The sequence below is a fragment of the Lampris incognitus genome, chromosome 9, assembly GCF_029633865.1.
Source record: "Lampris incognitus isolate fLamInc1 chromosome 9, fLamInc1.hap2, whole genome shotgun sequence".
NCBI classification, from domain to species: domain Eukaryota; kingdom Metazoa; phylum Chordata; class Actinopteri; order Lampriformes; family Lampridae; genus Lampris; species Lampris incognitus.
Genome location: NC_079219.1, coordinates 61,588,310 through 61,602,577, shown reverse-complemented (window position 1 = coordinate 61,602,577; position 14,268 = coordinate 61,588,310). Strand labels below are relative to the sequence as shown.

The 14,268-nt window shown below is 50.0% G+C and overlaps 1 protein-coding gene across 1 annotated transcript in view; it reads right to left on the bottom strand.

The window, feature by feature from the left end:
• The window catches only part of cspg5a (chondroitin sulfate proteoglycan 5a), a 145,441-nt gene that overhangs the window by 117,430 nt on the left and 13,743 nt on the right, over positions 1–14,268 (bottom strand). Inside the window, exon 2 of the mRNA XM_056286886.1 lies at positions 1,449–1,454. Coding sequence (XP_056142861.1) covers positions 1,449–1,454 — 6 coding nt within the window. The remainder of the gene's footprint in view (positions 1–1,448; positions 1,455–14,268) is intronic.

The window sequence follows — 14,268 nt, the reverse complement described above, 5'->3', positions numbered from 1 at the left end:
CCTGTTACCATGAAAAAGGAAAAATCTGTTAAAAGATTTTCTCATGAGATTAACATCTACTACTACACTACTATTACTACTACTGCTTTTGGCTGCTCCCGTTAGGGGTCACCACAGCGGATAATTCGTTTCCATCTCTTCCTGTCTTCTGTGTCTTCCTCTGTCACACCAGCCACCTGCATGTCCTCCCTCACCACATCCATAAACCTCCTCTTTGGCCTTCCTCTTCTCCTCTTCCCTGGCAGCTCCATATTCAGCATCCTTCTCCCAGTATACCCAGCACCTCTCCTCCACACATGTCCAAACCATCTCAGTCTTGTCTCTCTTGCTTTGTCTCCAAACCGTCCAACCTGAGCTGTCCCTCTAATATACTCGTTCCTAATCCTGTCCTTCTTCATCACTCACAATGAAAATCTTAGCATCTTCAACTCTGCCACCTCCACCTCCACTTCCTGTCTTTTCGTCGGTGCCACTGTCTCCAAACCATATAACATAGCTGGTCTCACAACCATCCTGTAAACCTTCCCTTTAACTCTTGCTGGTACCCTTCTGTCACACATCACTCCTGATACTCTTCTCCACCCACTCCACCCTGCCTGCACTCTCTTCTTCACCTCTCTCCTGTGCTCCCCGTTACTTTGGACAGTTGACCCCAAGTATTTAAACTCATATGCCTTCGTCACCTCCACTCCTTGCATCCTCACCATTCCACTGTCCTCCCTCTCATTCATGCATAGGTATTCCATCTTGCTCCTACTGACTTTCATTCCTCTTCTCTCCATTGCATACCTCCACCTCTCCAGGCTCTCCTCAACCTGCACCCTACTCTCGCTACAGATCAAAGTGTCATCCGTGAACTTCATCGTCCATGGAGACTCCTGTCTGATCTTGTCCGTCAACCTGTCCATCACCATTCCAAACAAGAAAGGGCTCAGAGCCGATCCTTGATGTAATCCCACCTCCACCTAGAACCCATCTGTCATTCCAACCACACACCTCACTACTGTCACACTTCCCTCATACATATCCTGCACCACTCCTACATACTTATCTGCAACTCCCGACTTCCTCATACAATACCACACCTCCTCTCTCGGCACCCTGTCATAAGCTTTCTCTAAATCTACAAAGACACAATGCAACTCTTTCTGGCCTTCTCTATACTTCTCAATCAACATTCTCAAAGCAAACATCACATCTGTGGTGCTCTTTCCTGGCATGAAACCATACTGCTGCTGCTGATCATCACCTCTCCTCTTAACCTAGCTTCTATTACTCTTTCCCATATTTTCGTTCTGTGGCTGATCAACTCAAGAGATTATCATCAGAATCACAATATCATTATTTCATTTAAAATGATAAATGATATTATTTTAAAATGAGTTTCTGACAGAAAGGGTCAACATTGTATAATGGGTAAACTGTACCCATGTGGTGGGGGTAATAACTTAGTCCTACTCAGATGGCAGGAAAGCTAGGTCTGGGAGTCAACCCCTTTGACACAATAAGTTTCTAAACTACGATGTGATTTACAGGTAATAGGAGTGGGCTTCAGGGTTTCACACTGTCACAGGCCAGACCTGGGATGTTGCATTTTGTGTGCCGGTATAGGCCCAAGTGAATGTGTACCCATCTCACAGCTTCTCATACTCCGACTACTGTTGCCAATGGTAACGTCGACTAAATGAGATGCAGAAGTACATCAGCATTAAGTATATAAAATGCCATGGGAGTGGTAGATGTGTTTTCACTTCTTATCTTTATGACTTGGCTCTGTTTCAACCGTGACAAAGGTGACGGTCTAACACCAACTATTTGTGACACTGGTTAAGTTCTGAGCATACACACACAAGCGCGCGCACACACACGCACGCACACACACACACACACACACAGTAGAAGACTGGAGGGTGTGAACCTTTCCAATGACTCTTGTGAGCAGTTTTAGTTAAAGACGTCTTGTGCTCACCGGCTCTCCTTGTTATTCTAACTGGATTTAACAGGAGCAGCAGATTGATGGGCTGCTTGTCTAGTGTTACCATGGCATCACTACGGCAACTAAGAGTCACAAAGCAGATTCAGCCATCGTCTTGGTCCACAGGCTCTTTTCTGGGTGTCAGCATCTTCCCTGCCACACAACAAACCAAACATGGCTGAAGGTGAGTTTTACCTGCTGGTGATGTGGAGTCTGTTGGTAGAAGTCTTCTACCAGTGCAGTCCACCACATGTGATGGTGAGACAGGTGTGTCTGTTGGTAGAAGTCTTCCACCAGTGCAGTCCACCACATGTGATGGTGAGACAGGTGTGTCTGTTGGTAGAAGTCTTCCACCAGTGCAGTCCACCACATGTGATTGTGAGACAGGTGTGTCTGTTGGTAGAAGTCTTCCACCAGTGCAGTCCACCACATGTGATGGTGAGACAGGTGTGTCTGCTGGTAGAAGTCTTCTACCAGTGCAGTCCACCACATGTGTTTGTGAGACAGGTGTGTCTGCTGGTAGAAGTCTTCTACCAGTGCAGTCCACCACATGTGATGGTGAGACAGGTGTGTCTGTTGGTAGAAGTCTTCTACCAGTGCAGTCCACCACATGTGATGGTGAGACAGGGGTGTCTGTTGGTAGAAGTCTTCTACCAGTGCAGTCCACCACATGTGTTTGTGAGACAGGGGTGTCTGTTGGTAGAAGTCTTCCACCAGTGCAGTCCACCACATGTGTTTGTGAGACAGGTGTGTCTGTTGGTAGAAGTCTTCTACCAGTGCAGTCCACCACATGTGTTTGTGAGACAGGTGTGTCTGTTGGTAGAAGTCTTCCACCAGTGCAGTCCACCACATGTGATGGTGAGACAGGTGTGTCTGTTGGTAGAAGTCTTCCACCAGTGCAGTCCACCACATGTGATGGTGAGACAGGGGTGTCTGTTGGTAGAAGTCTTCTACCAGTGCAGTCCACCACATGTGTTTGTGAGACAGGGGTGTCTGTTGGTAGAAGTCTTCTACCAGTGCAGTCCACCACATGTGATTGTGAGACAGGTGTGTCTGTTGGTAGAAGTCTTCTACCAGTGCAGTCCACCACATGTGATTGTGAGACAGGTGTGTCTGCTGGTAGAAGTCTTCTACCAGTGCAGTCCACCACATGTGATGGTGAGACAGGTGTGTCTGTTGGTAGAAGTCTTCTACCAGTGCAGTCCACCACATGTGATTGTGAGACAGGTGTGTCTGTTGGTAGAAGTCTTCTACCAGTGCAGTCCACCACATGTGTTTGTGAGACAGGTGTGTCTGCTGGTAGAAGTCTTCTACCAGTGCAGTCCACCACATGTGATGGTGAGACAGGTGTGTCTGTTGGTAGAAGTCTTCTACCAGTGCAGTCCACCACATGTGATTGTGAGACAGGGGTGTCTGTTGGTAGAAGTCTTCTACCAGTGCAGTCCACCACATGTGTTTGTGAGACAGGTGTGTCTGTTGGTAGAAGTCTTCTACCAGTGCAGTCCACCACATGTGTTTGTGAGACAGGTGTGTCTGTTGGTAGAAGTCTTCCACCAGTGCAGTCCACCACATGTGTTTGTGAGACAGGTGTGTCTGTTGGTAGAAGTCTTCTACCAGTGCGGTCCACCACATGTGATTGTGAGACAGGTGTGTCTGTTGGTAGAAGTCTTCTACCAGTGCAGTCCACCACATGTGATGGTGAGACAGGTGTGTCTGTTGGTAGAAGTCTTCCACCAGTGCAGTCCACCACATGTGTTTGTGAGACAGGGGTGTCTGTTGGTAGAAGTCTTCTACCAGTGCAGTCCACCACATGTGATTGTGAGACAGGGGTGTCTGTTGGTAGAAGTCTTCTACCAGTGCAGTCCACCACATGTGATTGTGAGACAGGTGTGTCTGTTGGTAGAAGTCTTCTACCAGTGCAGTCCACCACATGTGATGGTGAGACAGGTGTGTCTGTTGGTAGAAGTCTTCTACCAGTGCAGTCCACCACATGTGATGGTGAGACAGGTGTGTCTGTTGGTAGAAGTCTTCTACCAGTGCAGTCCACCACATGTGATGGTGAGACAGGTGTGTCTGCTGGTAGAAGTCTTCCACCAGTGAAGTCCACCACATGTGTTTGTGAGACAGGGGTGTCTGTTGGTAGAAGTCTTCTACCAGTGCAGTCCACCACATGTGATTGTGAGACAGGTGTGTCTGTTGGTAGAAGTCTTCTACCAGTGCAGTCCACCACATGTGATGGTGAGACAGGTGTGTCTGCTGGTAGAAGTCTTCCACCAGTGCAGTCCACCACATGTGTTTGTGAGACAGGGGTGTCTGTTGGTAGAAGTCTTCTACCAGTGCAGTCCACCACATGTGATTGTGAGACAGGTGTGTCTGTTGGTAGAAGTCTTCTACCAGTGCAGTCCACCACATGTGTTTGTGAGACAGGTGTGTCTGTTGGTAGAAGTCTTCCACCAGTGCAGTCCACCACATGTGATGGTGAGACAGGTGTGTCTGTTGGTAGAAGTCTTCTACCAGTGCAGTCCACCACATGTGATTGTGAGACAGGTGTGTCTGCTGGTAGAAGTCTTCTACCAGTGCAGTCCACCACATGTGATTGTGAGACAGGTGTGTCTGCTGGTAGAAGTCTTCCACCAGTGCAGTCCACCACATGTGATTGTGAGACAGGTGTGTCTGCTGGTAGAAGTCTTCTACCAGTGCAGTCCACCACATGTGATTGTGAGACAGGTGTGTCTGTTGGTAGAAGTCTTCTACCAGTGCAGTCCACCACATGTGATGGTCAGACAGGTGTGTCTGTTGGTAGAAGTCTTCTACCAGTGCAGTCCACCACATGTGATGGTGAGACAGGTGTGTCTGTTGGTAGAAGTCTTCTACCAGTGCAGTCCACCACATGTGATGGTGAGACACAACTTCACTTCCTCTTCAAACTTGCTGCTGTCCTCTACTTCCACGTTTGGCTGCTATGATGAAGATGCAAAATGCTAAGAATCATGGGCCGCTTTCACAAAGACAGACTTTGACTGTAGCTCATAACATTCAGAATCACATGACTTCAGCTGGTGTTGAGGTGTTCACAGAACTCAGTGAGATTCTGCAGCACAGCCACATAAAACGATACCGTTTGATATTGAGAAGCAGAACAAACGTGACATGACAGGTGGATATGACATGACAGATGGCTATGTCATGACATGACAGGTGGATGTGACATGACAGGTGGATGTGACATGACATGACATGACATGACATGACATTCCAGTCATTTAGCCGACGCTTTTATCCAAAGCGACTTACAATAAGAGCATCATGTAATGTAGGAGATCAGGAGAACTACTAGTCATCAGAGGTCAGAAGTGCATCTAAACAAGCATCTAAGAGCAAAACCAGTGCTACAGTAAAAGCGCAAGAAAGAGATTTGTTTTTAAATGAGTGAATACAGTAAGTGGTAAGAACAGGGTAGTAGTTCTTGAAGAGGTGAGTTTCAATCTGCGGTGAAAGATGGGCAGGACTCCGCTGTCCTGACATCAGTCGGGAGTTCAGTCCACCACTGTGGGGCCAGGACAGAACCGAGCCGGGACCGGGTCGATCGGCAGCAGGGGCCTCTGAGCAACGGGGCAACCAGGCGTTCCGAGGCAGCAGAGCCAAGTGGTCGGGCGGGGGTGTAGGGCTTGACCATGCCCTGGAGATAGGAAGGAGCTGTTCCTTTCACTGCCCTGTAGGCTAGCACGACAGGTGGATGTGACATGACAGGTGGCTATGTCATGACAGGTGGATATGACATGACAGGTGGATGTGACATGACAGGTGGATATGTCATGACAGGTGGATATGACATGACAGGTGGATGTGACATGACAGGTGGCTATGTCATGACAGGTGGATATGACATGACAGGTGGATGTGACATGACAGGTGGATATGTCATGACAGGTGGATATGACATGACAGGTGGATATGACATGACATGACAGGTGGCTGTGACATGACAAGTGGATGTGACATGACAGGTGGATATGTCATGACAGGTGGATATGACATGACATGACATGACATGACAGGTGGATATGACATGACAGGTGGCTATGTCATGACAGGTGGATGTGACATGACATGACATGACATGACAGGTGGCTGTGACATGACAGGTGGATATGTCATGACAGGTGGATATGACATGACATGACAGGTGGCTGTGACATGACAGGTGGCTATGTCATGACAGGTGGATATGACATGACAGGTGGATATGACATGACAGGTGGATGTGACATGACAGGTGGCTATGACATGACAGGTGGATATGACATGACAGGTGGATATGACATGACAGGTGGAGGTGACATGACAGGTGGATATGACAGGATAGGTGGCTGACATGACATGAAAGGTGGATGTGACATGACAGGTGGATCTGTCATGACAGGTGGATATGTAATGACAGGTGGATGTGACACGACAGGTGGATATGTCATGAAAGGTGGATATGTCATGACAGGTGGATGTGACATGACAGGTGGATATGTCATGACAGGTGGATGTGACATGACAGGTGGATGTGAGAGGTGATTCACCAACACAGTACTAGTTGAATGATTTAATTTATGTATCGTTAAACAGGTTGAATGACGTTTTATCCCACCGGCTGCTGTTTAAGCCAACGTTCCCAGCCTATCCCAGGGTGGTGGGGCAGAAGGGGCCTCGGCATCATTTGGGCTGAGCTGGGCAAGCGACCCGGTTGTGACGGACTGGCTTAATTCCCACTTTAGACTTCAGCTGTCTTTCTGGTCGAGACAGGCTTGAGGCCCCCTCGGCGGATAGGAGGGTCTTTGTTTGACCCTCCCCCAAAACCTCAAACAGCTCCCGACCCTCCTCCCATGAGCAATCAAAACTGTATTACATACGGATATTCTTCAGTTTACAAGGCTGTGTGTGTGTGTGTGTGTGTGTGTGTGTGTGTGTGTGTGTGTGTGTGTGTGTGTGTGTGTGTGTGTGTGTGTTTCGAAGTGTCAACGCCTTCAGCCTGTGTTGGCTAGCCCGTCGACCCCTGGGCCTGCCTTTTGTTTAACCCTGATCAGTTTGGCGAGGGGAAGCCAAACACCCAGCCATACAAGCACGGGGGACTCTGATTGGCTCTGACAGACATTTAAGTGGAAGATAGCTGGTTGTGACAGTCAAGGCCCGCAGTGCAAGTCTAGGGGGGAGGAGTTACAGACAAGTCATCAAGTTGCCATGGGGACAGAAAGGAGGCTCATCCTTGTTGGAAGCCGATGGCTGAGTCTTTACGAGTTAAAACGAAGTGTGTTTGCAGAGCCCTGAATTAGTGTTAACATAAAGAATGACATAAAGTCCAAGGAGTACGCACCCCTCCTCCTTTGACTTCATATATATATATTTCGTCCTTGGACCTGTGTGTCCTGGAGGAGGGCCTCCTCCAGGACACACAGGTGTGTGATAGGTGCCAAGCTGACAATGCAACGCCAACAATGCAGACAGATAAAAACAGCGGTGAGGTAGAAGTCTCCACCCAGACACACATATAAGGATGCTTACAAAAACCTCCCAAGGACAAGATGGAGGATTGAAACACTGCCAGGACACCGCTACACTTCCACCAGGACGCCAATAGCCTTCCACAAGAACAGCACTATACTTCCAACAAGACACCACTATACTTTCAACAGGATACCACTACACTTCCAGCAGTACACCACTATACTTCCACGGGGACACAACTACACTTCCACCAGGACAACACTAGACTTCCACCAGGACACAACTACACTTCCACCAGGACACCACTATACTTCCACAGGGACACCACTACACTTCCACCAGAACACAACTAGACTTCCACCAGGACACTACTAGACTTCCACCAGGACACAACTACACTTCCACCAGGACACCACTAGACATCCACCAGGACACCACTAGACTTCCACAAGGACACCACTAGACTTCCACCGGGACACCACTAGACATCCACCAGGACACAACTACACTTCCACCAGGACACTACTAGACTTCCACCAGGACACAACTACACTTCCACCAGGACACCACTAGACTTCCACCAGGACACCACTAGACATCCACCAGGACACAACTACACTTCCACCAGGACACCACTAGACTTCCACAAGGATACCACTAGACTTCCACCAGGACACCACTAGACATCCACCAGGTCACCACTACACTTCCACCAGGACACCACTAGACATCCACCAGGACACCACTAGACTTCCACAAGGACACCACTAGACTTCCACCAGGACACCACTAGATATCCACCAGGACACAACTACACTTCCACCAGGACACAACTACACTTCCACAAGGACACAACTACACTTCCACAAGGACACCACCAGACTTCCACCAGGACACAACTACATTTCCACCAGGACACCACTGGACTTCCACCAGGACACAACTATACTTCCACCAGGATACAACTATACTTCCACCAGGACACCACTACACTTCCACCAGGACACCACTGGACTTCCACCAGGACAGCACTAGACTTCCACCAGGACACAACTATACTTCCACCAGGACACCACTTGACCTCTACCAGGACACCACTACATTTCCACCGGGACAAAACTACACTTCCACCAGGACACTACTAGACTTCCACAAGGACACAACTACACTTCCACCAGGACACCACTTGACCTCCACCAGGACACAACTACACTTCCACCAGGACACCACTAGACTTCCACCAGGACACCACTTGACCTCCACCAGGACACCACTACACTTCCACCAGGACACCACTACACTTCCACCAGGACACCACTTGACCTCCACCAGGACACTACTACACTTCCACCAGGACAACACTAGACTTCCACCTGGACACAACTATACTTCCACCAGGACACCACTTGACCTCCACCAGGACACCACTACACTTCCACCAGGACACCACTAGACTTCCACCAGGACACCACTGGACATCCACCAGGACAGCACTAGACTTCCACCAGGACACAACTATACTTCCACCAGGACACCACTTGACCTCTACCAGGACACCACTACATTTCCACCAGGACAAAACTACACTTCCACCAGGACACTACTAGACTTCCACAAGGACACAACTACACTTCCACCAGGACACCACTTGACCTCCACCAGGACACCACTACACTTCCACCAGGACACCACTAGACTTCCACCAGGACACCACTTGACCTCCACCAGGACACCACTACACTTCCACCAGGACACCACTACACTTCCACCAGGACACCACTTGACCTCCACCAGGACACCACTACACTTCCACCAGGACAACACTAGACTTCCACCTGGACACAACTATACTTCCACCAGGACACCACTTGACCTCCACCAGGACACCACTACACTTCCACCAGGACACCACTAGACTTCCACCAGGACACCACTGGACATCCACCAGGACAGCACTAGACTTCCACCAGGACACAACTATACTTCCACCAGGACATCACTTGACCTCCACCAGGACACCACTACATTGCCACCAGGACACAACTACACTTCCACCAGGACACTACTAGACTTCCACAAGGACACAACTACACTTCCACCAGGACACCACTTGACCTCCACCAGGACACCACTACACTTCCACCAGGACACCACTAGACTTCCACCAGGACACCACTTGACCTCCACTAGGACACCACTACACTTCCACCAGGACACCACTACACTTCCACCAGGACACCACTTGACCTCCACCAGGACACCACTACACTTCCACCAGGACAACACTAGACTTCCACCTGGACACAACTATACTTCCACCAGGACACCACTTGACCTCCACCAGGACACCACTACACTTCCACCAGGACACCACTAGACTTCCACCAGGACACCACTGGACATCCACCAGGACAGCACTAGACTTCCACCAGGACACAACTATACTTCCACCAGGACACCACTTGACCTCCACCAGGACACCACTACATTTCCACCAGGACACAACTACACTTCCACCAGGACACTACTAGACTTCCACAAGGACACAACTACACTTCCACCAGGACACAACTATACTTCCACCAGGACACCACTACACTTCCACCAGGACACCACTAGACTTCCACCAGGACACCGCTATACTTCTTCCACCAGTATACTACTATAGTTCCACCAGAAGTCCACTATACTTCTACCAGTACACTACTATACTTCCACCAGTACACCACTATACTATATCTAACACCATCTAACGCCATCTAACACCATCTAACACCATCAAACTCCATGTAACTCCATCTAACACCATCTAATGCTGTCTAACGCCATCTAACGCCATCTAACACCATCTAACTCCATGTAACTCCATCTAACACCATCTAATGCTGTCTAACGCCATCTAACTCCATCTAACGCCATCTAACACCATCTAACACCATCTAACTCCATCTAACTCCACAGTGCTACGCTGGTACACAAGCAGCATGTCATTGTCAGAAGCCATCAGACGACTATGCTGGCACCCCACAAGTGAGGTTCCTAGTTTGAAATCCAGTGTTACATCACATGCAGTGCAGTTGTCAGTACTCCTGGGCGGGGCGCCTCCAGCGGTTTTCTGTCTCGCCACTACAACTAGCTAATGTTGGAGCCCACTGTGATCTGGCCAGAATCATCATCTGCATTCTCTGAATAGGACTCTCACAGCCCGCCTCCATGCAAACATCATTCCAAAACAAAAGAAGAAGAAGTAAAACGCTGGACGTTCACACAGGTGACTGTGAGACATTTGCATCGCCTCAACAAACACAAATGGAAGTTCTTCTGAAGCACCCGGATGGATACCGGACACACGTGTGCCAATAACTACATAAGACTGCAGAAGAACTGCTCACACTGGACTGGAGCCAGTGGCACCAACAGACCCACAGCAGTGGTGGTCTCTAACAGACACACAGCAGTGGTGGTCTCTAACAGACACACAGCAGTAGTGGTCTCTAACAGACACACAACAGTAGTGGTCTCTAACAGACACACAACAGTAGTGGTCTCTAACAGACCCACAGCAGTAGTGGTCTCTAACAGACACACAGCAGTAGTGGTCTCTACCTGACCCACAGCAGTGGTGGTCTCTAACAGACACACAGCAGTGGTGGTCTCTACCTGACACACAGCAGTAGTGGTCTCTACCTGACACACAGCAGTGGTGGTCTCTAACAGACACACAGCAGTGGTGGTCTCTACCTGACACACAGCAGTGGTGGTCTCTAACAGACACACAGCAGTAGTGGTCTCTACCTGACACACAGCAGTAGTGGTCTCTACCTGACACACAGCAGTGGTGGTCTCTACCTGACACACAGCAGTGGTGGTCTCTAACAGACACACAGCAGTAGTGGTCTCTACCTGACACACAGCAGTGGTGGTCTCTAACAGACACACAGCAGTAGTGGTCTCTACCTGACACACAGCAGTAGTGGTCTCTACCAGACACACAGCAGTGGTGGTCTCTACCTGACACACAGCAGTAGTGATCTCTACCTGACACACAGCAGTAGTGATCTCTACCTGACACACAGCAGTGGTGGTCTCTACCTGACACACAACAGTGGTGGTCTCTACCTGACACACAGCAGTGGTGGTCTCTACCTGACACACAACAGTGGTGGTCTCTACCAGACACACAGCAGTGGTGGTCTCTACCTGACACACAGCAGTGGTGGTCTCTACCTGACACACAGCAGTGGTGGTCTCTACCTGACACACAGCAGTGGTGGTCTCTACCTGACACACAGCAGTAGTGGTCTCTACCAGACACACAGCAGTAGTGGTCTCTACCTGACACACAGCAGTAGTGGTCTCTACCTGACACACAGCAGTAGTGGTCTCTACCTGACACACAGCAGTAGTGGTCTCTACCAGACACACAGCAGTGGTGGTCTCTACCTGACACACAGCAGTAGTGGTCTCTACCAGACACACAGCAGTAGTGGTCTCTACCAGACACACAGCAGTAGTGGTCTCTAACAGACACACAGCAGTGGTGGTCTCTACCTGACACACAGCAGTAGTGGTCTCTACCTGACACACAGCAGTAGTGGTCTCTACCAGACACACAGCAGTAGTGGTCTCTACCAGACACACAGCAGTGGTGGTCTCTACCAGACACACAGCAGTGGTGGTCTCTACCTGACACACAGCAGTAGTGGTCTCTACCTGACACACAGCAGTGGTGGTCTCTAACAGACACACAGCAGTAGTGGTCTCTACCAGACACACAGCAGTAGTGGTCTCTAACAGACACACAGCAGTAGTGGTCTCTACCTGACACACAGCAGTGGTGGTCTCTACCAGACACACAGCAGTGGTGGTCTCTACCTGACACACAGCAGTGGTGGTCTCTACCAGACACACAGCAGTGGTGGTCTCTACCAGACACACAGCAGTAGTGGTCTCTACCTGACACACAGCAGTAGTGGTCTCTACCAGACACACAGCAGTGGTGGTCTCTACCAGACACACAGCAGTAGTGGTCTCTACCAGACACACAGCAGTAGTGGTCTCTACCAGACACACAGCAGTAGTGGTCTCTACCTGACACACAGCAGTGGTGGTCTCTACCAGACACACAGCAGCGGTGGTCTCTACCTGACACACAGCAGTAGTGGTCTCTACCAGACACACAGCAGCGGTGGTCTCTACCAGACACACAGCAGTAGTGGTCTCTACCTGACACACAGCAGCAGTGGTCTCTACCAGACACACAGCAGTAGTGGTCTCTACCAGACACACAGCAGTAGTGGTCTCTACCTGACACACAGCAGTAGTGGTCTCTACCTGACACACAGCAGTAGTGGTCTCTACCTGACACACAGCAGTAGTGGTCTCTACCTGACACACAGCAGCGGTGGTCTCTACCAGACACACAGCAGTAGTGGTCTCTAACAGACACACAGCAGTGGTGGTCTCTACCTGACACACAGCAGTGGTGGTCTCTACCTGACACACAGCAGTAGTGGTCTCTACCAGACACACAGCAGCGGTGGTCTCTACCAGACACACAGCAGTGGTGGTCTCTACCAGACACACAGCAGTAGTGGTCTCTAACAGACACACAGCAGTAGTGGTCTCTACCAGACACACAGCAGTAGTGGTCTCTACCTGACACATAGCAGTAGTGGTCTCTACCTGACACACAGCAGTGGTGGTCTCTACCAGACACACAGCAGCAGTGGTCTCTACCAGACACACAGCAGTGGTGGTCTCTACCTGACACACAGCAGTGGTGGTCTCTACCTGACACACAGCAGTAGTGGTCTCTACCTGACACACAGCAGTGGTGGTCTCTACCTGACACACAGCAGTGGTGGTCTCTACCTGACACACAGCAGTGGTGGTCTCTACCTGACACACAGCAGTAGTGGTCTCTACCAGACACACAGCAGTAGTGGTCTCTAACAGACACACAGCAGTAGTGGTCTCTACCTGACACACAGCAGTGGTGGTCTCTAACAGACACACAGCAGTAGTGGTCTCTACCTGACACACAGCAGTAGTGGTCTCTACCAGACACACAGCAGTGGTGGTCTCTACCAGACACACAGCAGTAGTGGTCTCTACCAGACACACAGCAGTAGTGGTCTCTACCTGACACACAGCAGTAGTGGTCTCTACCTGACACACAGCAGTAGTGGTCTCTACCTGACACACAGCAGTGGTGGTCTCTACCTGACACACAGCAGTGGTGGTCTCTAACAGACACACAGCAGTGGTGGTCTCTACCTGACACACAGCAGTGGTGGTCTCTACCTGACACACAGCAGTAGTGGTCTCTACCTGACACACAGCAGTGGTGGTCTCTACCTGACACACAGCAGTAGTGGTCTCTACCTGACACACAGCAGTGGTGGTCTCTACCAGACACACAGCAGTAGTGGTCTCTACCAGACACACAGCAGTGGTGGTCTCTAACAGACACACAGCAGTGGTGGTCTCTACCTGACACACAGCAGTAGTGGTCTCTACCAGACACACAGCAGTAGTGGTCTCTACCTGACACACAGCAGTGGTGGTCTCTACTTGACACACAGCAGTGGTGGTCTCTACCTGACACACAGCAGTAGTGGTCTCTACCAGACACACAGCAGTAGTGGTCTCTAACAGACACACAGCAGTAGTGGTCTCTACCTGACACACAGCAGTGGTGGTCTCTAACAGACACACAGCAGTAGTGGTCTCTACCTGACACACAGCAGTAGTGGTCTCTACCAGACACACAGCAGTGGTGGTCTCTACCAGACACA